This window comes from Pongo pygmaeus, chromosome 20, assembly GCF_028885625.2.
Source record: "Pongo pygmaeus isolate AG05252 chromosome 20, NHGRI_mPonPyg2-v2.0_pri, whole genome shotgun sequence".
Classification (NCBI taxonomy): Eukaryota; Metazoa; Chordata; class Mammalia; order Primates; family Hominidae; genus Pongo; species Pongo pygmaeus.
This window is the reverse complement of record NC_072393.2, coordinates 4,178,069-4,203,425: the sequence shown is the minus strand read 5'-3', so window position 1 is coordinate 4,203,425 and position 25,357 is coordinate 4,178,069. Positions and strand designations below refer to the sequence as shown.

Genomic DNA, 25,357 nt, shown 5'->3' with positions numbered 1-25,357 from the left:
GGACTCACTCTGTTGCCCAGGCTGGAGTAACGGGGCACAATCATGGCTTACTGCAGCCTCCAACTCCTGGGCTCAAGCGGTCCTCCTGCCTCAGCCTCCCGAGTGGCTGGGACTATAGGCATGCACCATCACCCTGGGCTGGTTTTGCATTTTTTTTTTTTTTTTTTGAGACAGGGTCTCACTCTGTCGCCCAGGCTGGAGTGCAGTGGCAGGATCTCGGCTCCCTGTAATCTCTGTCTCCCCAGTTCAGGCAATTCTCCTGCCTCAACCCCACTGAATAGCTGGGACTACAGGCGCCCACCACTAGGCCCAGCTAATTTTTGTATTTTTAGTAGAGCCCGGGTTTTGCCATGTTGGCTAGGCTGGTCTTGAACTCCTGACCTCAGGTGATCCACCCGCTTTGGCCTCCCAAAGTGCTGGGATTACAGGCCTGGGCCACCATGCCCAGCCTGTATCTTTTTTTTTTTTTTAATAGAGATTGGATCTCCCTATGTTACCCAGGATGATCTCAAACTCGGCTCAAGCGATCCTCCCACCTCAGCCTCACAAAGTGCTGGGATTACAGGTGTGAGCTACAGCGCCCAGCAAAAGAAAGACATTTTGGGAGCAAAATAATTGAGGCAGGGGCCCTGTCATTTAACTCACCGGTCAGGCCTATGCCGCCTACCCCTCCCCCACAGAGCCACCTGCTCTCGCACTGTGTCTTCCTGTACCTAGATGTGTTTATGTAGAGCCTTCCAGAAAGCTCATGGGGGTGGATTCCCCCCATTCACTTGCGTACACTGCCTTTCTTTTCTTTTTTTCTGAGACGGAGTTTCACTGTTGTCGCCCAGGCTGGAGTGCAGTGGCGTGATCTTGGCTCACTGCAACCTCCGCCTCCCGGGTTTAAGCCATTCTCCTGCCTCAGCCTCCCAAGTAGCTGGGATTATAGGCGCCCATCACCATGTCCAGCTAATTTCTGTATTTTTAGTAGAGATGGGGTTTCATCATGTTGGCCAAGCTGGTCTCGAACTCCTGACCTCAGGTGATCCACCTGCCTCGGCCTCCCAAAGTGCTGGGATTACAGACATGAGCCATGTTGCCTGGTCTGTACACTGTCTTTCAGATAGAAAATGCATTGGGGAAACTGAGGCACAAGGTGGCAGGAAGTGGAGCCCCCAGCAGCCTGGAACACCGGACGTCTGTTGTCTGGCCCTGGGTGTCGCATCTGCTTCTGCAGCGGGAGGCGGAGATTGTGGCAGGAAGTCTGTCAACTGGGAGGGGGAGAGGGGGGTGATGGGCCAGAAATGGGGTCCCCGGGCATGGTGCTGGGCCTCCTGGTGCAGATCTGGGGTGAGTATCTGGGCCTTCCTCCCCTCTGAACCCCACTCTTGCTGTCATCCCCAGCTGCCTGCCCCCCAGCTCAGGGCCCCTCTAAACTTCAGTCTCTCTACTCTGTCAGATAAGGCCCATCTCCCTCCGAGACTCAGAACATGATGGGGGTTGGAGGATTAAGGAAGGATCCTCTGAGGGCCCCTAGGATACAATCTAAACCTTGCCCTACATACCGGCCTGGCCTGGCCTCTCTCATCTCCACCCTCCGCAATGCCTTTGCTCCCTCCCCCTTGCTCTAGCCTGGGGACTTTTCTTTCTCTGTTTCCCCAATGGGAAGGCTGGATCCGGCCTTCGAGCCTTTGCACCTGCTGTTCCAGCTGCCTAATACCCTTCTCCAGATCTCATGTCTCTACCCTCCTCTGCAATTGCATCTCAAATGCCAGGAACTTCACATAACCTCACCTTCTCCGGGGGTCTAACAGACACGTCAGACTTCTCACGGCTAAAAGCAAACTTTCTACTCCGGCAGCAGCTCCCTCTGTGTTTCCAATTAAGGACAAAGGCTGCTGCCCTTCATACATTTCCTGGGGCGAAAACCTCCATTCCTCTTTCCCTCTCCTCCAATTCCAGCTGCTTGCACTTTTTTGTTGTTCATTTTTTGTTTGTTTATTTGTTTTGTTTTGTTTTGAGAAGGAGTCTTGCTCTGTCACCCAGGCTAGAGTGCAGTGACGCCATCTCGGTTCACTGCAACCTCCGCCTCCCAGGTTCAAGAGATTCTCCTGCCTCAGCCTCCCGAGTAGCTGGGATTACAGGTGCACGCCACCGCGCCTGGCTAATTTTTTTTGTATTTTTAGTAGAGACGGGGTTTCGCCATCTTGGCCAGGCGGGTCTCGAACTCCTGACCTCATGATCCACCCACCTTGGCCTCCCAAAGTGCTGGGATTACAGGCGTGAGCCACTGTGCCCAGCCGTTTTTGTTTTTTAGAGATGGGTCTCACTACGTTGCCCAGGCTGGTCTTGAACTCCGGGCCTCAAGCGATCACCCAGTCTTGGCCACCCAAAGTGCTGAGATAACAGGCATGAGCCGCCACGCCCAACCAAGGTCTTTTTATTAAAACTTAAATTGGAGACTGAGGCGGGCGGATCATTTGAGGTCAGGAGTTCCAGACCAGCCTGGCCATGTTGGTGAAACCCCATCTCTACCAAAAATATAAAAATTAGCCGGGTGTGGTAGCGAGTGCCTGTAGTCCCAGCTACTCAAGAGGCTGAGCCACAAGAATCACTTGAACCCGGGAGGCGGAGGTTGCAGTGAGCAGAGATCACACCACTGCACTCCCACCTGAGCAACAGAGTGAGACCCCATCTCAAAAAAAAAAACAAAAAAAACTTAAATTGGACTATTTATTCCCTGCTTTCTGATTTTCCATCACACTTAGATTAAAACATAAACTGCTTAACTTCCTTCACCTCCCCATGCCACCCCAAGGCTCACAGGCCCTGCCCAACCCTTCCTCTCTCTCTCCCCATCCTCACTCTGCTCCAGCCACACGGGCCTCCTTGCTGTTCCTCCAAAATGCCAGTCACAGTCCTGCCCCAGGGCCTTTGCATGGGCTGTGCACTGCCTGGAATGCTCTTACCCCTCAATGCCTTCCTTCTCACACTGGTTACGCCTTTCCATTAAGATCTCTGGTCAGGCTGGGCACAGTGGCATGTACTTGTAATACCAGTAATTTGGGAGGCTGAGGTGGGAGGATCACATGAACCCAGGAATGTTTTGTTTTGTTTTTTGAGACACAGTCTCGCTCTGTCGCCAGGCTGGAGTGCAGTGGCACGATCTCAGCTCACTGCAACCTCCACCTCCCGGGTTCAAGCGATTCTCCCGACTCAGCCTCCCAAGTAGCTGGGACTACGGGTGCGTGCCACCACATCCAGCTAATTTTTGTATTTTTAGTAGAGACGGGGTTTCACCATGTTGGGCAGGATAGTCTTGATCTCCTGACCTCGTGATCTGCCCACCTCGGCCTCCCAAAGTGCTGGGATTACGGGCGTGAGCCACTGCACCCGGCCTCGTTTTGTTTTGTTTGAAACAGAGTCTTGCTCTGTCACCCAGGCTGGAGTGCAGTGGCACGATCTCAGGTCACTTCAACCTCCACCTCCTGGGTTCAAGCGATTCTCCTGCCTCAGCCTCCCAAGTAACTGGGATTACAGGCACCCGCCACCATGCCCAGCTAATTTTTGTAGTTTAAGTAGAGACAGGGTTTCACCATGTTGGCCAGGCTGGTCTTGAACTCCTGACCTCAGATGATCCACCCGCCTTGGCCTCCCAAAGTGCTGGGATTACAGGCATGAGCCACTGCACCCAGCCCACGAACCCAGGAGGTTGATCCTGCAGTGAGCTATGATGGTGCCACTGCACTTCCAGACTGGGCAACAGAATGAGATGGAGTCTTTTTTTCTTTGCTATGGAGTCTCACTCTGTTGCCAAAGCTAGAGTGCAGTGGCACAGTCTCAGCTCACTGCAACCTCTGCCTCTCGGATTCAAGTGATTCTGCTGCCTCAGCCTCCCATGTAGCTGGGATTCCAGGAGCCCACCACCACACTGGCTAATTTTTGTACTTTTAGTAGAGTTGGGGTTTCACCACGTTGGCCAGGCTGGTCTCGAACTCCTGACCTCAGGTGATCCACCGGCCTTGACTTCCCAAAGTACAGGGATCACAGGCATGAGTCACAGGACCCAGCCCATGAGCCCAAGAGGCTAAGGCTGCAGTGAGCTTTGATGGTGCCACTGCACTCCAGACTGGGCAACAGAATGAGATGGAGTCTTTTTTTCTTACATATGGAGTCTCGCTCTGTTGCCCAGGCTAGAGTGCAGTGGCGTGGTCTTAAGAAAAAAAAAGGCTGGTCACAGTGGCTCACATCTACAATCACAGCACTTTGGGAGGTGTTAGGGGGGAGGATCACTTGAGCCCAGGAGTTCAACACCAGCCTGGGCAACATAGTGAGACCCCAACCTCTACAAAACCAAAAAAATTAGCCAGGCATAGTGATACATGCCTGTAGTCCCAGATACTTGGGAGGCTGAGGTAGGAGGATCACTTTAGCCCAGGAGTTCAGGGCTGCCGTGAGCTGTGATGGTGCCACTGCACTCCAGCCTGGACTATAGAGCCAGACCACAACTCTAAAAAAAAAAAAAAAAAAAAAAAAAAAAGTCACCACTTCAAGGAGGCCTTCCCTGATTACTCTCAAGGAATAGATGTTCCCTGACCTCACTGGTGTCTGCTGAGGCCACTGCCATTCCTTTCCCCCATTGCAGTTCTCATTCATGACTTCGTGTGTCTCTCTTGCCCTAGATTGTCAGCTTCTGAAGGGCAGGGATTTTCATCTGTTTTGGTCATGCCTGTGTCTGTGTCCCCCACACCCAGCATAGGGCCTGGCAAATACTAGGAGGTATTTGTGTAGCTGAGTACTGGAGACTATCTCAGAATTCCACAAGCTCTGAGCAACTTATACCCATTTTACAGATGGGGTTGTTGAGCCTCAGCAAGACATGACCTTCCAAAGTTCATACAGACAGTGAGGTTCTTTGTTTTTTTTTTTTATGTTTAATTTTTAGAGACAGGGTGTTGCTTTGTCACCCAGGCTGGAGTGCAGTGGTGCGATCATAGCTCACTGCAGCCTTGAACGCCTGGGCTCAAGCGATCCCTTCACTTCAGTCTTTTAAGTAGCTGGGACCACAGGTGCACGCCACCACACCCAGCTACTTTTAAAATATTTATTGTAGAGATGAGGTCTTGCTATGTTCCCAGGCTGGTCTGGAACTCCTGGGCTCAAGCAATCCTCCCACCTCGGGCTTCCAAAGTGCTGGGACTACAGGCGTGAGCCACTGCGCCCGGCTTAGACAAGTGAGGTTTCAAACCCAGACTGTGGGCTCACTAGGGGAGTGAGTCACACAGCCTCACATGCACACAGTCAGAAAGGTCACCTCTACCTCTTCTGTCCTCCAGCCCTGCAAGGAGCCTCAAGCCTGAGCGTGCAGCAGGGGCCCAACTTGCTGCAGGTGAGGCAGGGCAGTCAGGCGACCCTGGTCTGCCAGGTGGACCAGGCCCCGGCCTGGGAACGGCTCCGTGTTAAGTGGACAAAGGATGGGGCCATCCTGTGCCAACCGTACATCACCAACGGCAGCCTCAGCCTGGGGGTCTGCGGGCCCCAGGGACGGCTCTCCTGGCAGGCACCCAGCCATCTCACCCTGCAGCTGGACCCCGTGAGCCTCAACCACAGCGGGGCGTACGTGTGCTGGGCGGCCATAGAGATTCCTGAGTTGGAGGAGGCTGAGGGCAACGTAACAAGGCTCTTTGTGGACCCAGGTACGGGAGCCAGCGGGGAGAGGAAGGGGCGGTGGGGAGGATGCTAGAATCTTAAGACTTTTGAGTCTCAAACTCCTAGAAACAAAAAACTCTAAATTCTTCATATCAAATTTTTTTTTTTTTTTTTTTTTTTTTTTTTTTTTTTAAGAGACAGAGTCTTGCTCTGTCATCCAAGCCTTGGAGTGCAGTGGCGCAATCTCGGCTCACTGCGACCTCTGCCTCCTAGGTTCAAGCGATTCTCCTGCCTCAGCCTCCCAAGTAGCTGGGATTACAGGCATGTGCCAGCATGCCCAGCTAATTTTTGTATTTTTAGTAGAGACGAAGTTTCACCATGTTGGCCAGGATAGTCTCGATCTCTTGACCTCGTGATCCGCCTGCCTTAGTCTCCCAAAGTGCTGGGATTACAGGCCTGAGCCACCATGCCCGGCCCACAATCCAATAATTCTAGAATGCAGAATTGAAAGTCATCAGCCAGGCATCGTGGCTGATGCTTGTAATCCCAGCATTTGGGGAGACTAAGGCAAGAGGACCACTTGAGCCCAGGAGCTGGAAGCTGCAGTGAGCTATGAGTGCACCACTGCACTCCAGCCTGGACGACAGAGCGGGACCCTGTCTCTAAATAAAATAAAGCCATCAGCTGGGCACGGTAGCTCATCCTTGTAATCCTAGCACTTTGGAAGGCCAAGGTGGGTGGATCACCTGAGGTCAGGGGTTCGAGACCAGCCTGGCCAACATGATGAAAACCCCCTCTCTACTAAAAATACAAAAAGTAGCTGGGCATGGTGGCGTGAGCCTGTAATTCCAGCTACTCAGGAAGCTGAGGCAGGAGAATCCGGGAGGGGGAGGTTGCAGTGAGCTCAGATTGCACCGCTGCACTCCAGCCTGGGCTATAGAGCAAGACTCCGTCTCAAAAAAAAAAAAAAAAAAAAAAAGCCACAGACTCTCAAAGTTGAAAGAAACCCTCCAGATAGCTTTCCAGATGAGCAACGCCAGCCGCCTCATTTTACAGATGAGCCAGGTGAAGCCAGAGAGGGCCAAGACATGTCTAGCGTTATGCACTGGGCAGGGGTGCACCCTATGCACTGTCCCCTTTGCCATGTCCCCCACTTATGGACCCATCCTGGGCAGAATCGGGAAACCCAAGGGGATGCGCCCTTTGCCTCCTGCTCTGTGAGAGGTGCCTGTGGGCCCTGGGCCTCTGCCCAGCCCCCTCTGGCAGAATGAAGCACCCAGCTCTCAGCCCCTAGAGATGCCTGTTCCTCTCCAGCTGGTAGGACCAGCCTGCTGGCGGGGACACGTGCCTGCCTCAAGGGAGGGGTGTGTTATGGCTGTGTTACCCACCTCTCCCCACCCCTCCAATGTCAAAGGGGCCAATTAGCAATTAGAGGAGGCGGGGTGGTGGAGGCGCCAGGCTGTGCGTTGGCAGCTGCGAGAGAGCAGGGAGCGTGGGCGCGGGTCCAGCCCCACACAGCTGGCTTCCCCACACCCCACCAATCCTGAACAGCAGCTTGGCAGCCCCCAGGGATCGCCTGCCAACCTCAGAGGCTGCAAAAGAAGGGGGTTGGGGTGCTGGACTTTATCTTAATTGCGGCATTCACAGCCTTTAGCTGGGGTTCCTGTGAATTATACAAACCTGGATTCAATCCTCTGTTTCATTTACTTGCTGTGTGACCTTGAGCAAGTGACTTGACCTCTCTGTGCCAGTTCCCTCTGCTGTCAAAATACAGTGAATAGTTTTTCCTCAGCTGGTGGGGTGACTTTAGAGCAGTTATAGCTAAAGTGCTTGCTATAATCCAAGTGCAGTGGCTCAAGCCTGATATCCCAGCACTTTGGGAGGCCAAGGTGGAAGGATTGCTTGAGGCCAGGAGGTCGAGACCAGCTTGGCCAACACAGCAAGACCCCATCTCTACAAGAAATTCTAAAATTAGCCAGGCATGGTGGCACATACCCATAGTCCCAGCTACTTGAGAGGTTTAGTCGGGAGGATCACTTGAGCCCAGGAGTTGGAGACTGCAGTAAGCTATGATCACGCCACTGCACTCCAGCCTGGGTGACACAGAGCGACCCTGTCTCCAGAAAAACAAACAACAACAACAAAACAATGCTTAGCACAGGGCCCGAGACATAGTAAGTGCTCAAGGAACTTCAGTGTTAGGATCTCTAAGCTGAGGTGAGACAGGGCTTTGTCCAAAGCTGGTCCCTGCTGCCGCCTGGGTAGGGGACCCTAGGCAAGTGACTTAGGCTCTCTGAGCCTCGGTTTCCCCGTCTATAAAATGGGCGTGGCATGGAGTAGAGGCTCAAACAAAAACAAAAACAACCAAACAGGATCTGGAGAGTGATAGATCCCAGGATAAAGATGGCGGAGCTCATGATGACAAATCCCAGTTGGCAGTTTTTCCACAATGACCCAACAAGACAGGGACGATGAGCCTCATTTTTCTTTCTTTTTTTTTTCGAGACAGAGTCTTGCTCTGTCGCCCAGGCTGGAGTGCAGTGGCGCGATCTTGGCTCACTGCAAGCTCCGCCTCCGGGTTCACGCCATTCTCCTGCCTCAGCCTCCCAAGTAGCTGAGACTACAGGTGCCCGCCACCATGCCCGGCTAATTTTTTGTATTTTTAGTAGAGATGGGGTTTCACTGTGTTAGCCAGGATGGTCTCGATCTCCTGACCTTGTGATCCGCCCGCCTCGGTCTCCCAAAGTGCTGGGATTACAGGCGTAAGCCACTGCACCTGGCCTTTTTTTTTTTTCCTTTTTCTTTTTTTGAGATGGAGTCTTGCTCTGTCGCCCAGGCTTGAGTGCAGTGACACGATCTCGGCTCACTGCAACCTCTCCTTCCTGGATTCAAGCAATTCTCCTGCCTCGGCCTCCTGAGTAGCTGGGATTACAGGCACCCACCACCATGCCTGGCTAATTTTTATATTTTTTGTAGAGATGGGGTTTCACCATGTTGGCCACACTGGTCTCGAACTCCTGACCTCAAGTGATCCTCCTGCCTCAGCCTCCCAGAGTGCTTGGATTACAGGCCTGAGCCACCGTGTCCTGCTGAGCCTCATTTTTCAGAAGAGGAAACAGAGGTTCAGAGTGAACACCTGCCCAAAACCACAAAGCCTGGCAGGAGGAGGAACACTTAGGTCCCCCCAAGTGAGCTCTGTCCTTGGAGGGTGGAGAAGCCTGGCACCCCCGTGACATAGATTTCTTCTCTGCAGATGACCCCACACAGAACAGAAACGGGATCGCAAGCTTCCCAGGTGAGCCCTGCCCTGTGTTCCTCCCCCAGCGTCTTCCACCCCCATCACCACCCCTTCCCCTCCTGATTAGACCATCTCTTCTCCCCCCACCCAGGATTCCTCTTCGTGCTGCTGGGGGTGGGAAGCATGGGTGTGGCCGCGATCGCGTTGGGCGCCTGGTTCTGGGGCCGCCGCAGCTGCCAGCAAAGGGACTCAGGTAACAGCCCAGGTAAGGGAGGGTGGGGCGGAGGAGGTGGGAACTGCAGCTGCTTGACAAAGACCCTCTGCATCTGTGCTCCCGCCTGGGGGAAGGATGGAGGAGGGATGAAGGGAGGAGAAGCCTGGCTCCTATATCCTGTGCTCATGTTTTTCAGAAATAGAGACAAAGCCCCTAGCCTGTGCAACCTAGCAAGATCCCATCTCTACAAAAAAATTAAAAATTGCTGGGCGCGGTGGCTTATGCCTGTCATCCCAGCACTTTGGGAGGCCGAGGTGGGCGAATCACCTGAGGTCAGCCTGGACAATATGGTGAAACCTTGTGTCTACTAAAAATACAAAAAATTAGCTAGGTGTGGTGGCAGACGCCTGTAATACCAGGTACTTGGGAGGCTGAGGCAGGAGAATCACTTGAACCCGGGAGGTGGAGGTTGCAGTGAGCCAAGATCGCGCCACTGAACTCTAGCCTGGGTGACAGAGCAAGACTAGGTCTCAAAAAAAAAAAAAAAATTAAAAATTAGGCTGTGCATGGTGTCTCATGCCTGTCATCTCAGCACTTTGGGAGGTCGAGGCGGGTGGATCACTCGAGGTCAGGAGTTTGAGACCAGCCTGGGCAACATGGTAAACCCCAGTCTCTACTAAAAATACAAAAATTACCCAGGCGTGGTGGCCTGTGTGTGTAATCCCAGCTGCTTGGGAGGTTGAGGCAGGAGAATCACTGGAACCCAGGAGGCAGAGATTGCAGTGAGCCGAGACTGCCTCACTACACTCCAGCCTGGGCGACACAGCCAGACTCCATCTCAACAACAACAACAAAATTAGCCAGGCTTGGTGGCACACGCCTGTGGTCCCAGCTACTCGGGAGGCTGAGGTGTGAGGATTGCTTGAACCTGGGAGGCGGAGGCTGCAGTGAGCTATAGTTTCCCCACTGTACTCCAGCCTGGGTGACAGAGAGAGACCCTGTCTCAAAAAACAAACAAACAAACAAAAAAACAGTTTGAAATTAAAAAAAAAAAAATCGGCCGGGTGCAGTGGCTCACGCCTGTAATCCCAGCATTTTGGGAGGCCACGGCGGGCGAATCACAAGGTCAGGAGTTTGAGACCAGCCTGGCCAACATAGTGAAACCCCATCTCTGCTACAAATACAAAAAATTAGCCGGACGTAGTGGCAGGGGCTTGTAATCCCAGCTACAGGGAGACTGAGGAGACTGAGGCAGGAGAATCACTTGAACCTGGGAGGTGGAGACTGCAGTGAGCTGAGATGGCGCTGCTACTACACTCCAGCCCAGGTGACAGAGTAAGACTCTGTCTCAAAAAAAAAAAGGCCAGGCGCTGTGGCTCACGCCTGTAATCCCAGCACTTTGGGAGGCCGAGGCGGGTGGATCACGAGGTTAGGAGATCGAGACCATCCTGGCTAACATAGTGAAACCCCATCTCTACTAAAAATACAAAAAATTAGCTGGGGGTGGTGGCGGGAGCCTGCAGTCCCAGCTACTCGGGAGGCTGAGGCAGGAGAATGGTGTGAACCCGGGAAGCGGAGCTTGCAGTGAGCCGAGATTGCGCCACTGCACTCCAGCCTGGGCGACAGAGTGAGACTCCATCTTACAAAAAAAAAAAAAAGAGACAAATCCCCCAGAGGTCAGCTGGAGAGGGCTGGGCTCTCTTAAGTGACCCTCTTGGTCTGTGTCATCCATCCTAGGAGATGCATTCTACAGCAACGTCCTATACCGGCCCCGGGGGGCCCCAAAGAAGAGTGAGGACTGCTCTGGAGAGGGGAAGGACCAGAGAAGCCAGAGCATTTATTCAACCTCGTTCCCGCAACCGGCCGCCCGCCAGCAGCACCTGGCACCGAGACCCTGCCCCAGCCCCAGGCCTGGCCACCCCGTCTCTACAGTCAGGGTCTCTCCTAGACCAAGCCCCACCCAGCAGCTGAGGCCAAAAGGGTTCCCCAAAGTGGGAGAGGAGTAAGAGATCCCAGGAGACCTCAACAGGACCCCACCCATAGGTACACACACAAAAGAGGGAATCGAGGCCAGGCATGGTGGCTCACGCCTGTATTCCCAGCAGTTTGGGAAGCCGAGGCGGGTGGAACACTTGAGGTCAGGGGTTTGAGACCAGCCTGGCTTGAACCTGGGAGGCGGAGGTTGCAGTGAGCCGAGATTGCGCCACTGCACTCCAGCCTGGGCGACAGAGTGAGACTCCATGTCAAAAAAAAAAAAAAAAAAAAGCAGGAGGATTGGGAGCCTGTCAGCCCCATCCTGAGACCCCATCCTCATTTCTGTAATGCTGGATCTTGCTCCCACTTTTCCCCCAAGAACGCTTAATAAAGGCTTGTGAAGAGAAAGCAAAGCTGGTGTTTGTGGCGATTTGGGAGTGCTAAAAAGATCTGAAGAAATCGGGTGCGGTGGCTGACGCCTCTAATCCCGGCACTTTGGGAAGCTGCGGTGGGAGGATCACTTGAAGCCAGGAGTTCAGGACCAGCCTGGGCAATAGAGCAAGAAGACTCCATTTCTACAGAAAATTTAAAAATAAGGCCAGACGCGGTGGCTCACGCCTGTAATCCCAACACTTTGGGAGGCCGAGGTGGGCGGATCACCTGAGGTCAGGAGTTCGAGACCAGCCTGGCCAACATGGAGAAATCCCGTCTCTACAAAAAATACAAAATTTAGCCGGGCGTGTTGGTGCAGCTGATGTCTGTGGTGTCTGTGATGTCTGTGATGTCTCAGCTATTTGGGAGGCTGTGGGGGGAGGACCACTTGAGCCCCGGAGGTTGAGGTTGCAGTGAGCTGTAATTATGTCACTGCCCTCCAGCCTGGGTGGTAGAGTGAGACCCTGTCACATACACACACCAAAAAGACTTAACAGGTCATCTGGGGTCCCAGAGCTCCCAGGGGTGGCTGGAGAGGCCCACTGTGGCCAAGGGACTTTGTGGCAACTCAAAGTCCCCCTCCCACCTTATAGGGACAAATCCAAGAAGCAGGAAGTGGTACTCTGGCTTCCAAACAGTCCCCTGCCCTGGAAGACCCCCTCCGCAGCTGGCATCACCCCCAGGCAGGCCTGGAGGTGGGGAGAGGAAGGGGGAGGTCAGGGGCTTCATGGTGTTTACCAGCCCCCCGGGTCTCCTGCCTGCCTGTCACCTTGAAGTGACACCAGCTAGGCCCAGCTCCCCTCCCCTACTTCTGCTGTTTCCATGGGGACAGATGTCCTTTCTGCAGATCAAGCCACTGCTGCCGGGAGGAGGGAGCGGGGCTGGCCCGAGAGCCTGGCCCCCCTCAGTTTCTCCATCTTTGTATCTGTCGGTTTCTATGGAGTATGGTTTTTATCTGCTCCACGCCGCTCTGTCTCTTGCTCTCTGCATTCTGGTCCCTCCCTATGGGAGATTCAGGTTCCAATCCCAACTCTGTCCCCAAAAAAAAAGAGCTGGGGATGTGCTTGGCCCTCGAGGCCTCAAGGGTTTTTTTGTTTGTTTTGAGAAGGAGGAGTTTCGCTCTTGTTCCCCAGGCTGGAGTGTAATGGTGCGATCTCAGCCCACTGCAATCTCCGCCTCCTGGGTTCAAACCATTCTCCTGCCTCAGCCTCCCGAGTATCTGGGATTAGAGGCATGCACCACCACGCCCGGTAAATTTTGTATTTTCAGTAGAGACGGGGTTTCTCCGTGTTGGTCAGGGTGGTCTTGAACTCCCAACCCCAGGTGATCTGCCTGCCTCAGCCTCCCAATGTGCTGGGATTACAGGCGTGAGCCACCGTGCCTGGCCTCCTCCAGGGTTTCAATTAGCCCATCATCCCCCTCTCCAGGGCTGCTTAGGGCTTTCCCACTGGGAGTCAACGATCCCACTTCCCTCTGCAGCCCAGAAAGGACACTAAGACAAACAATAACTTATTTATTTTCTAGGCCATGGGAGGGCTTTGGGATACAATTCTGGGCCCGAGGACTCAAAAGGGGGCCGAGGGTTGCTGTCAGGGGGTCTGCGTGACCACGGGGTACAGCAGAGCCAGATGCTCGGCACCCTGCACCGGCAGTGGGCGTGAACTGTAGTGGAGGACGAGCTCGGGCACGCTGGGGAAGGGCCCGCTGTGTTGACCCAGCACCACCTGGTTCTCTCGGGTCCGCGCGAACTTCAGATGCAGGAAGCCCTGGCTGCTCCTGGGCGATGAGGGAGAAAGGGACTCCTGAGCACCCCGGACCCACCCAGAAAGCCACCATCCCCAAAGCCACCTCCCACAGTGCCCAGGGCCAGGTGCTCGTGTGTCTCCAGTCTCTGGCAAACAGCAGTATGGTGGCTGGTATAGTCGCTCACACCTGTAATCCCAGTGATATGGGAAGCTGAGGCTGTAGGCTCGCTCCAGGCCAGGCGTTAGAGACCAGCCTGGGCAACAGAGTGAGACCCCGTCTCCACCAAAAACCATTTAAAAATTAGGCGGGCGCAGTGGCTCACGCCTGTAATCCCAGCACTTTGGGAGGCCGAGTCAGGCAGATCACTTGAGGTCAGGAGTTCGAGACCAGCCTGGCCAACATGGTGAAACCCTGTCTCCACTAAAAATACAAAAATTAGCCGGGCGTGGTGGCAGGCACCTGTGGTCCCAGGCAGAGGCTGCAGTGAGCTGATATTGTACCACTGCACCCCAGCCTGGGTGACAGAGTGAGACTCTGTCTCAAAAAAATAATAATAAAAAAATAGGCCGGGCACGGTGGCTCACACCTGTAATCACAGCACTTTGGGAGGCCAAGGCGGGCGGATCACGAGATCAGGAGATCGAGACCATCCTGGCTAACATGGTGAAACCCCATCTCTACTAAAAAATACAAAAAATTAGCTGGGCATCGTGGCGGGCATCTGTAGTCCCAGCTACTTGGGAGGCTGAGGCAGGAGAATGGCATGAACCCAGGAGGAGGAGCTTGCAGTGAGCCGAGATCGCACCACTGCACTCCAGCCTGGGCGACAGAGCGAGACTCCGTCTCAAAAAAAATAAATAAATAGAAAGTAATAATAATAGTAAGAGGCCAGTTGCAGTGACCCACATCTGTAATCCCGGCACTTTGGGAGGCCGAGTCAGGCGGATTGCTTGAGGCCAGGAGTTTGAGACCAGCCTGGCCAACATGGCGAAACCCTGTCTGTACTAAGAATACAAAAATTAGTCGGGCATGGTGGCTCACACCTGTAATCCCAGCACTTTGGGAGGCTGAGGCGGGCGGATCACAAGGTCAGGAGATCGAGACCATCCTGGCTAACACAGTGAAACCCCGTCTCTACTAAAAATACAAAAAAATTAGCCAGGCGTGGTGGTGGGTGCCTGTAGTCCCAGCTACTCGGGAGGCTGAGGCAGGAGAATGGTGTGAACCCGGGAGACAGAGCTTGCAGTGAGCCGAGATTGCGCCACTGCACTCCAGCCTGGGCGACAGAGCAAGACTCCGTCTTAAAAAAAAAAAAAATTAGCTGGGCATGGTGGTGTGCGCCTATAATCTTCCGTCTCCCAGGTTCAAGCAATTCTACTGCCTCAGCCTCGGAGGTAGCTGGAATTACAGATATGCACCACTATGCCCAACTAATATTTGTATTTTTAGGAGAGAAGGGGTTTCACCATGTTGGCCAGGCTGGTCTCAAACTCCTGACCTCAAATGATCCGCCCTCCTCGGCCTTCCAAAGTGCTGGGATTACAGGCGTGAGCCACCGCGCTCAGCCCCAAACTTGTGCTTTTAGATCTTGCACTCAGACACCTAGCAGAATCTTAGGAGTGGTTTATAATTAGACAGACTTAGAATTTTAGGGACGGAAGTGCATACAAACAGGGTCTCAACCTAAAACGCTTACAGGCACACCCTGAAATTTTGGCTTCAGACGGACACAAATTGATATACCTCCATTTTTGGACAAGGGGAGTCCAAAGGAATCTTGGGCACCTAGTTCCTTGTCTTACCCAAGGCCTGGACCTCCTTGATGCCTTCCACTCCATCTTCTTGTATACCTCCAGCGATGGGGAGCTCATTCTCAGTTGCAACCAGCTAATGGCCTCCCCAGAACTCCCACCCCTTCTCCTAGAAGTCCCACCCACTGGCCTGCAAGCCCCTCCCAATGGCTGCGGGAGCCACACCCTCACGTTCCCTCTGAATTAACCCAAAAGGGTGACTCATGCAATCCTGTGACCCTTTGTCCCTGTGAGGCTGAGGTCTCACCTGAGAGACAAGGAGCAGTCCTGGGGGCTGGTCTCGCTGAGCCGCACTAGGTAGCTGCCTTCCTTGCAGAGGGACAGGAGGCTCTCCGCATCCGCCCTGTTCAGGGGGCCATGAAACCACCTAACAAGTATGGACAGATGTCTCATCAAGGGCCGTTCCCTTCAAACACACTCTGGGGCCCTGTAATCCCAGCACTTCGGGAGGCTGAGGTGGGCGGATTGCCTGAGGTCAGGAGTTCGAAACCAGTCTCCCCAACATGGTGAAACCCCGTCTCTACTAAAAATACAAAAAAATTAGCCGGGCGTGGTGGCGGGTGCCTGTAATCCCAGCTACTCGGGAGGCTCAGGTAGGGGAACTGCTTGAACCAGGGAGGTGGAGGTTGCAGTGAGCTGAGATCGCACCACTGCACTCCAGCCTGGGCGACAGAGTGAGACTCTGTCTCAAAACAAACTAACAAACAAACAAACAAAAAAACACACTCTGGGATCTGCTGGGTCACAGCTGGTGCATGGGCTTGTGGCGTCCGGGCAAATGAAGAAGGACAATTCCCTTGGATTTTTCTTTTCTTTCTTTCTCTTTTTTTTTTTGAGACAGAGTCTTGCTCTGTTGCCAGGTTGGAGTGCAATGGTGCAATCTTGGCTCACCGCAACCTCCACCTCCTGGGTTCAAGGGATTCTCCTGCCTCAGCTCTCCCAAGTAGCTGGAACTACAGGTGCGCGGCACCACACCCGGTTAATTTTTGTATTTTTAGTAGAGACGGGGTTTCACCATGTTGGCCAGGCTGGTCTGGAACTCCTGACCTCAGGCTATCCGCCCTCCTCAGTCTCCCAAAGTACTGGGATTACAGGCTTGAGCCACCGCGCCTGGCCAATACCCTTGGATTTTTGAAGAGGAGCCCTGGTTATCGTACACCTGACATTGATCTTCACAGCCTCCCTCGTGTCCTTGTCAACTTCAATCACTTTCACAAAAGCGGTGCTTCATCTTGTACCTCACCCACCTGTCCTGTCCCTTTCTGTTTTCTTTTTTTTTTTTGAGACAGAGTCTCACTCTGTCTCTCAGGCTGGAGTGCAGTGGCATGATCTGGGTTCACTGCAACCTCCACCACCCGGGTTCAAGTTATTCTCATGCCTCAGCCTCCCGAGTAGCTGGGACTACAGGCACCTGCCACCACACCCAGCTAATTTTTTTGTATTTTTAGTAGAGATGGGGTTTCACCATGTTGGCCAGGCTGGTCTCGAACTCTTGACTTCAGGTTATCTGCCTGCTTCAGCCTCCCAAAGCGCTGGGATAACACGCATGAGCCACCGCACCCAGCCCCTTCCTTAATGTTTTTTTTTTGTTTTTTTTTTTTTTTTTTTGAGATGAAGTCTCGCTCTGTCACCCAGGCTGGAGTGCAGTGGTGCAATCTCAGCTCACTGCAAGCTCCGCCTCCCGGGTTCATGCCATTCTCCTGCCTCAGCCTCCCAAGTAGCTGGGATTACAGACATGCACCACCATGCCTGGCTAATTTTTGTATTTTCAGTAGAGATGCGGTTTCACCATGTTGGCCAGGATGGTCTCGATCTCTTGACCTCATGATCTTCCTGCCTCGGCCTCCCAAAGTGCTGGGATTACAGGTGTGAGCCACCGTGCCCGGCCTAGTGTTTTGCTTTAATGTGCTCACAAAGGGGTGTGCAGTTGCAAGCAAGGTATCAAAGACAGAGAAGCAACAGAGCCTTTGCCGTTGTTCATAATGAAAGAAATCTGAAAAGAGAATAAGCACATATGGCACGCCTGTGGTCCCAAGGAGAGGCTAAGGCAGGAGGATCGCTTGATCCCAGGAGTTCAGGGGTACAGTGAGCTGATTGTGCCACTGCACTTCAGCCTGGGCAACAGAGTGAGACCCTGTCTCAAAAAAAAAAAAAAAAGAAAAAGAAAAGAAAGAAATAAAGGGCCAGGTATAGTGGCTCACACCTGTCTTCCCAACACTTTGGAAGGCCAAGGCAGACACATCGCTTGAGGTCAGGAGTTTGAGACCAGCCTGGCTAACATGGTGAAACTCCGTCTCTACTAAAAATACAAAAATTAGCCGGGTGTGGTGCCAGGAGCCTGTATTCCCAGCTACTTGGGAGGCTGAGGCAAGAGAATTGCTTGAACCAGGGAGGCGGAGGTTGCAGTGACCTGAGATTGTGTCATTGCACTCCAGCCTGGGTGACAAGAGCGAGGCTCTGTCAAAAAAAAAAAAAAAAAAAAAGGAAAGGAAAAGAAAAGAAAGAGAAGAGAAGAAGGAAGGGCCGGGTGCGGTGGCTCACACCTGTAATCCTAGCACTTTGGGAGGCCGAGGTGGACGGATCATGAGATCAGGAGTTCTAGACCAGCCTGGCCAACATACTGAAACTCCGTCTCTACTGAAAATACAAAAATTAGCTGGGCGTGGTGGTGCACGCCTGTAGTCCCACCTACTCTGGAGGCTGAGGCAGGAGAATCACTTGAACCTGTGAGATGGAGGTTGCAGTGAGCTGAGATCGCGTCACTGCACTCCAGCCTGGGTGACACAGCAAGACTCGGGGAGGGAGGGAGGGAGCAAGGGAGGAAGACAAAGAGAAAGAGAACAATCTTCACACCCTAGGCCTCAGAGTTAAATAGCCAGTTCTGTATTGCCCACCGAAGAGATTTAGGGGTGACTGTGATAACATGGCCTGGATTCTGGGGACTGGAAGGACACAGAGTCAGCGTCTCCCGGCTCATGTGCCACCCCAGCACGGAGCTGTGAGCCCACCAAAATCCTGCGTCTCCTGGTTCCATCCCAAGAACCAAGAACTGGCTGAGAATGATTTCTGTCTCTTGGCTCTGAGGCTGTAAGCCCCACCCAAGTTAAGGAAGGAAATTTCCTTTTCTGTTTGAACCTGAGGCTCAGAGAGGTTAAGTGACTTGCCCCAGACTACACAGCCAGGAGGGGAGAGCAGGAATTTGAACCCAGAACTTGATACCAAAGGAAAAGGGACCCCATAAGATTCTGTTTTGTGTCTAGCTGGGTGCCTGGCACACAGCAGGCTCTGGCGCCTGTAAAGATTAGCTGAAGAAATGAAGTAAGTGGATGAATGAATCGAAGTTCCCCCAGTTCCTCTAATCTGGGAAACGAAAAAACTTCTGCCTGATACATTGGAGTCTACAGATACGTTCAACGGGGCTCTTCCACCTTCAGCTTCCCCACTCACGGCTGTTTCTCCAGGGGCAGGCCTGGGTCCACACGCTCTGCAGGCTGGGGGCTTCTGGGTGGAGGTCTCCGGAGCTCCTTGGCTGAGCCTGGAGTCCTCTCCCACTCTGGACTGTCAAACTGCACTGGAAAGGAGATTTAGAGAGGAAAGGGTTAAGTCCAGCCTACCTTGGGGGGCGGGGCAGGGGCAAGCCAATGGAATCTCGGTAGAAAGGCAGGGCCAGCTTGGGACAACCTATCAGAGCCCAGGAGCTGGGCTTAAGGCAGGGGCAGGATTGGCCACAGGTGCAACCTATTGGCCTTCATAAGAAATAGGTGCGGTTATTTATAAATCTGGTGGCAGGGAACACAAGGGGCGTGGCTAGACGGCTCGGTTAGAAGTTTCCAAAGAGGAGCCCTAGTCCCTAAACCCCTTCTGGGATTCAGCCCAGACTGTGGCCAAGTCCTAAAACTAGAAAATCACCCCCAATCTACAGACAGGTGAACCAATGCACTGAGCTCTAAATACCCTCCCAGTCATAAAACTCTGGGGGCAAAGTCGTGTTTGCACAATTCATCCTGGTCCAAATTTTATTTATTTTATTTTATGTATTTGTTTATTTAGAGACAAAGTTTTGCTCTCGCTGCTCAGGCTGGAGTGCAATGGCACGATCTTGGCTCACCGCAACCTCCGCCTCCCGGGTTCAAGCAATTCTCTTGTCTTAGCCTCCTCCTGAGTAGCTGGGATTACCGGCATGCACCACCACGCCCAACTAATTTTGCATTTTTAGTAGAGACGGGGTTTCTCCATGTTGGTCAGGCTGGTCTCGAACTCCTGACCTCAAATGATCCACCCACCTCGGCCTCTCAAAGTGCTGGGATTACAGGCATTAGCCACCGTGCCCGGCAATTATTTTATTTTTTAAAGCTGATTTTATCATTATCTCTTTTACAGAAGAGAAAACTAAGGTTCAGAGGCTTGTCCAAGCTCATCCAATTCAGCTGGAAATTCACCTGTAGTTTACTAGCAGCTATTAAGAAATGCTGCCCCGGGCGGGGCGCGATGGCTCACGCCTGTCATCCCAGCACTTTGGGAGGCCGAGGCGGGTGGATCACGAGGTCAGGAGATCGAGACCATCCTGGCTAACACGATGAAATCCCGTCACACGATGAAATCCTGTCTCTACTAAAAATACAAAAAATTAGCCAGGTGTGGTGGTGGGCGCCTGTAGTCCCAGCTACTCGGGAGGCTGAGGCAGGAGAATGGTGTGAACCCAGGAGACGAAGCTTGCAGTGAGCCAAGATCACGCCACTGCACTCCAGCCTGGGCGACAGAGTGAGACTCCACCTGGAAGAGAAACGAAAGAAAAAGAAAAAAAAAGAAAAAAAAATGCTGCCCCTGCCAGCCCCACATCCTATTCTAAAAGCAAGCCATATTCCTCTCCCCACACCACACTGAGCAGGATAAGCAGGTTCCATTCCACTCTAAAAAGTGTTTGCGTTTCCAAGGAAGATGCAGGTTGTCTTGGAAGAAAGAATTTAGGACTATCAGTCATTCACACTCTAGTGAGAATTAACAAACTACAAAAGTGGCAAGTAATTGGACTCTACTTTGTAAACTGAAACAGGAGACATGACCAGATGAGGAAATGCAGGGATAGGGCATTCAGATGTCAGAGTGTGGGTCTGAGAAGCACCTGCAAATGCCCTGGAGATGTGGTCTTTCTTCCACTCCCAGGGCTGATCATACTCATCTGCTGGCCGTTCATCCTCCTGGGGCATCCGGCTCTGCCGAGGCTTCTGCCCAGAAGGGGGTCCATCTGCTGTCTCTTGGTCCTGTTCCTCATAAGGGGTGTCATAGAGCTGCACCCCTCTGCCGGGAAGTTCTAGGAGGCCAGGGACACTGTTCAGCTCCTGCTCCCATCTGGGACCCTGTCACCTTCCCCTAAGCCCTGCCTACTCACCACTCATGACCCGTTGGGCATCATAGGGCTCCATGTACCCATCATCCGGGGGTGCAGGATGAGGCTGAGCATCAAAAGGGTCTGAATACTCAGTGTCGGCTTCCAGCTGCGGAGAGAAGGAAGGGGAAAAGACAAGGACTCAGAGGGGCATCCCTGCTAAGTGACGCTGCACCTCTTGCCTGCCCACAGGGCCATCTGACACCTCTCCAAGAGTTTTTATTTTTTTATTATTTATTTATTTATTATTTATTTTCATTCTTATTTTTTGAGATAGAGTCTCGCTCTGTCACCCAGCCTGGAGTGCAGTGGCGGGATCTCGGCTCACTGCAAGCTCTGCCTTCCGGGTTCACACCATTCTCCTGCCTCAGCCTCCCGAGTAGCTGGGACTACAGGCGCCCACCACCACGCCCGGCTACTTTTTTGTATTTTTAGTAGAGATGGGGTTTCACCGTGTTAGCAGGATGGTCTCAATCTCCTGACCTTTTGATCTGCCCGCCTCAGCCTCCCAAAGTGCTGGGATTACAGGCGTGAGCCACTGTGCCCAGCTGAGTTTTTATTTTTATTTTACTTATTTATTTATTTATTTTGAGATGGAGTCTTGCTCCTGTTGCCCAGGCTGGAGTGCAGTGGTGTGATCTCAGCTCACTGCAACCTCCAACTCCCGGGATCAAGCAATTCTCCTGCCTCAGTCTCCCGAGTAGCTGGGATTACCGGCGCCTGCTACCACACCTGTCTAATTTTTGCATTTTTAGTAGAGACGGGGTTTCACCATGTTGGCCAGGCTGGTCTTGAACTCCTGACCTCAGATAATCCGCCCACTTCAGCCTCCCAAAGTGCAGGATTACAGGTATGAGCCACCACCCCCAGCCTCTCCAAGAGTTCTTTTTGGGGGTTGGAGAGGGAGTCTGTTACCCAAAAGTGCTCGCAGACAGAGGCTGGCTTCCCACGTTTCCCTCCGTCCTAATCCCATTTCCCCAGCACGGACACCTGCCTCCCTCCTTTGCCCACTTCAGTGCTTCTAAGTGCACTATTGTCAAGGATTTAATACCAACACGTAATAAGTACACCATCTCCCTTTCCCAGACAAGGAAGCCAAGGCACAGAGACAGTTAGTGTTTTGCTCAGGGACACACAGCTGGTAAGTAAGAGGCACAGTCTGATCCCGGCTGACTGGTTTCCTCAAGTCCCTGGCTCTTCTTACCAACGTCTTACTTCTTATTTATTTATTTATTTATTGAGACAGAATCTTACTCTTGTCACCCAGGCTGGAGTGCAGTGGCACAATGTCAGCTCACTGCAACCTCTGCCTCCTGGGTTCAAGCAATTCTCCTGCCTCAGCCTCAGGAGTAGCTGGGGTTATAGGTGCACGCCACATCGCCTGGCTAATTTTTGTATTTTTGGTAGAGGCGGGGTTTCACTGTGTTAGCCAGGCTGGTCTGGAACTCCTGACCTCAGGTGATCCACCTGCCTTGGCCTCCCAAAGTGCTGGGATTACAGGTATGAGCCACCACACCCAGCCTTTTTTTTTTTTTTTTTTGAGACAGGGTGTTGCTCTGTCACCCAGGCAGATTGTGCAGTGGCGCAATCGTGACTCACTGCAGCTTTGACCTTCTAGGCTCAAGTGATCCTCCCACCTCGACCTCCCAAAGTGCTGGAATTACAGGCATGAGCTACTGCACCCGGTGGCCTGGATTCAAATCCTAGTAAGCTAGAACCCCGTGAGACCTTAGCCAAGTCACTGCCGTTCTGCGAGCCTCAGTTTCACTTGCGCAGAATGGGAACATAGTGGTAGGAAGGGCAGCGTCACCCGGAGGATGTTTAGGTGCCCAGCAGGGGAGCAACTCACTCAGATCTATTTTAGGAAGATCCCACCAGGTTCGAAGAGGAAGGGGTGCTGAGAGGAGGGGGCTGGGGGGCTGCGGGGGATGACCGTGGAGGAGGAGGAGGACCCGGAGACCAAGCACGGCAGTCAGAGAGGCAGGAGGACAACCAGCATTATGCATTGAAAAGGGACAGATATCCACCGGGCGCAGTGACTCACGCCTGTAATCCCAGCACTTTGGGAGGCGGAGGCGGGAGGATCACCTGAGGTCAGGAGTTTGAGTCCAGCCTGGCTAACATGGTGAAACCAGTCTCTACTGAAAATACAAAAATTAGCCGGGTGTGGTGGCACACACCTGTAATCTCAGCTACTGGAGAGGCTGAGGCAGGAGAATCGCTTGAACCCCAGGAGGTGGAGCTTGCAATGAGCCGAGATCCCACCACTGCACTCCAGCCTGGGTAACAGGGGGAGACTGTCTCAAAATAAATAAATAAATAAATAAATAAATAAATAAAAATAACAGACTTCCCCAAGCAGGTGGAGGTCTGGAGGACTGGGAAGGGTCTGTCTGGTGCCCCAGTCCCCCCCTGTGATCACACATAAAACAAGCTCTCCACGATCCAGAGAGCCCATCCTGAGCCTCCCCTCCACCCAGTCTCCTGGGGCCACCCAGCCACGCACCTCCTCCCCGGGGCCGCCCAGAAGGGCCTTGGCTCTGGCCATATCCGCAGCCTCCACCTTGATGAGCCGGTGCTTGGGAGAGCCATACTTGGCATCTCCGGGGTTCTTGGAGTCCCCAGGGCCCGCGGGGTCCGGCTCCAAGCGGCTCTCCGCGTCCTCATAGGGGTCCTCGAAGTCCAGGTTCTTCTGCGCGCGGTAGGCCCTCAGGATGTCGCTCTCGGTGTAGTCCGGGGTGGGCGGCTGCGGAGGGGGCCTCCGACCCCCAAAGCTCAGGTAGTCCCGTAGCCACTTGGCCATTTGAGCGCCTGTCACCCCAATCGGGCCACTGTCAGAGGGGGCCCCACATGCCCTTCTCCGGGCCCCTTTCCCCAAGGAGGAGGAGGAGGTGGAGAGGAAGGGAAGAGCAGGGAAGGAGAAGAAAGATCAGGTGCGCCCTTTGGCGGGGCTCTGGATGGATAGAGGGAAGGAAAAGGTGAACGAGGGGGAGGAAAAGGAGGCGACAGAGGAGGGAGGAAGACAAGCCCGCCTTAGCCCAGCTTGGGAAGCACCGCGGGGGAAGGGGGGGCCTCGCAGGGCCCTGAACGCCGCGCTCTGGGGGCTAGGGCGAGGGGCATCCGCGGAGGCGCGCGGAGTTTCCGCGGGCAGCGCGGTTCCCTGGAGTGACTCGGCCGCCTGCCGCCTCCAGGAAGCTCCGGGATCCCCTCCTGGGGTCAGGAGATCCGGGCCAGCGCCACCTGCGGACGCTCCCGGCCCCTCTCCCAGCCCGGACGCCTGGGTTCTCAGCGCAGCGGGCGGGCTCCCCAGGGGCGCGGGCGCCGCGCGCAAAGTTGGGCCGCGGAGACGGTGACCCCGGCGTGACGCATCCTTTGTCGCGCTCCTCTCGGCTCAGCGGGGAGCCCCCAATCCCGCGGCCCCCGCCGCCTCGATCCGGCCCCAGCCACCCGCACAAAGGGAAATAAAAACCTCCTCCAATCCCCCTTCACGCTTTCGGAGAGACTTTCCCCGCCGCCGCCGGGAGGTGGGACGCTGGGGAGGGGGGCGCGCGGGAGGACGCCCCGGTTCCCACCAGACCCGGGCCGCGTCCCGGGCAGCAGCGTCAAGGCTCTCCCGCCTCCCCTCGGCCGCGTCCCCCGCCCCTCCGCTCCCCCTGCGCTCCCCTCGGAGGTGACTGAGACCTTCAGCTGTTCTGGGGAGGGAGGGAGCCGCTGCCCGCGAAGGGAAGGGGGGCTGGGGACGGGAATCGCCGGGGCCGAGGCCGCGGCAGCTGGACACTGACCCGGACGCCCAAGACTGGCCGCAGCGAGCGCGGAGAGCGGGAGGTGGGGACCGGCTGGGAGTGACACCGCTGGGGAGGGGAGGGGAGGGGGAGAAGGAGGGGAGGGGGAAATTGCCCGGGAAATGGGGGACTGGACTTGACCGCCAGAAAGGGTGAAATTGACCAGCAGAGGGGGTGGGAATGACCGCCAGTGAGGGTTGAAATGGAACCGATGTCTGGCGGTGAAACGGACCGGGAGAGTGGGGGTGTGGAAATTGGTGAAGAGGTCACTGGCTGAAATTGATATTGAGGCAGCAGGAGGAAGAGGGGGGCAAAGGAAGGGAGGGTGCGGATCGGGCTTCCCCTCCCCCAGGAGGGCTCTGCTCTATGCCCCGCTCCCGCCCCAGGGGACTAATTGCGGGCAGGGGGAGGGTTGGGGGCAGCTGGCCTGGGGAAGGGAGATGGTATCTGTGCCTGGCGCCTGTCCTCTGCATCTGTCCTTTTGTGGCTTCTGGGGGTGGGGTGGGGGAGGCGGTGGCGGGAAGAGGGGTAGAAGTGAGAGGGGTCTGGCCTGAACTGGCTGCCTGTTGTCAGCTGTCGTTGTCTGAGGGTGAGGGCACTGAGAGGTTTGGAGGGTGGGAGAGGAAAAGGGAGCCACCGGCCAATTTTCCAGTGTGGAACCCTTTTTTTTTCTTTCCCCATAAGGGGGCTTGCCCAGTTCCCCCTAAAGACTGGAGTGAGAGAGGGCCGGTCAGGAAGGATGGGACCCCAGATTCTCTCCTCTTGTGGCCAGCCCCCTGGTTGGGCACAGGTCATAGCTTGGAGAGGACAGTTGGAGGACAAGACAGAAGTCAGAACCAACACTGCTATGACTGGGGCCTCCTGTCAGCCCGGCAGGGCTGAGGGCAGGGTCTGTCACTCCCTGAGTCTTGGTTTTCCTTATTTGAAAGATGTGGTTTCTAACGGGAAAACCCAGACAGCTCTAGGAAGGATTCCAGGAGGGACCGAGTTATCACCTGGCCTCCTCATTTTAGGGATGGGGAAACCAAGGCACACAGATGGGAGGAACTTGTTCAGAGCCACTCCACAGCTGATTCCGCCTGGACGTCGCCATGGGGCCTGGCCTAGGGTGGCACTGGAGTCTTTTTATTTTTTTGAGATGGA

The 25,357-nt window shown here is 54.2% G+C and overlaps 2 protein-coding genes across 2 annotated transcripts; one reads left to right on the top strand and one right to left on the bottom strand.

The window, feature by feature from the left end:
- Positions 1–1,282: 1,282 nt before the first annotated feature.
- TMIGD2 (transmembrane and immunoglobulin domain containing 2) lies at positions 1,283–11,461 on the top strand. The gene is made up of 5 exons (XM_054465512.2): positions 1,283–1,332; positions 5,319–5,678; positions 8,885–8,926; positions 9,021–9,122; positions 10,821–11,461. Exons 1-5 carry the CDS (start codon positions 1,287–1,289, stop codon positions 11,087–11,089), a joined length of 819 nt encoding a protein of 272 aa, XP_054321487.1. The 5' UTR covers positions 1,283–1,286; the 3' UTR covers positions 11,090–11,461.
- Positions 11,462–13,017: 1,556 nt separating this feature from the next.
- On the bottom strand, positions 13,018–24,241 carry SHD (Src homology 2 domain containing transforming protein D). The gene is made up of 7 exons (XM_063657483.1): positions 24,215–24,241; positions 22,939–23,243; positions 20,436–20,541; positions 20,169–20,357; positions 18,494–18,617; positions 15,294–15,413; positions 13,018–13,265 (listed from the first exon to the last, which is right to left on the bottom strand). Exons 2-7 carry the CDS (start codon positions 23,233–23,235, stop codon positions 13,079–13,081), a joined length of 1,023 nt encoding a protein of 340 aa, XP_063513553.1. The 5' UTR covers positions 23,236–23,243; positions 24,215–24,241; the 3' UTR covers positions 13,018–13,078.
- Positions 24,242–25,357: the final 1,116 nt, after the last annotated feature.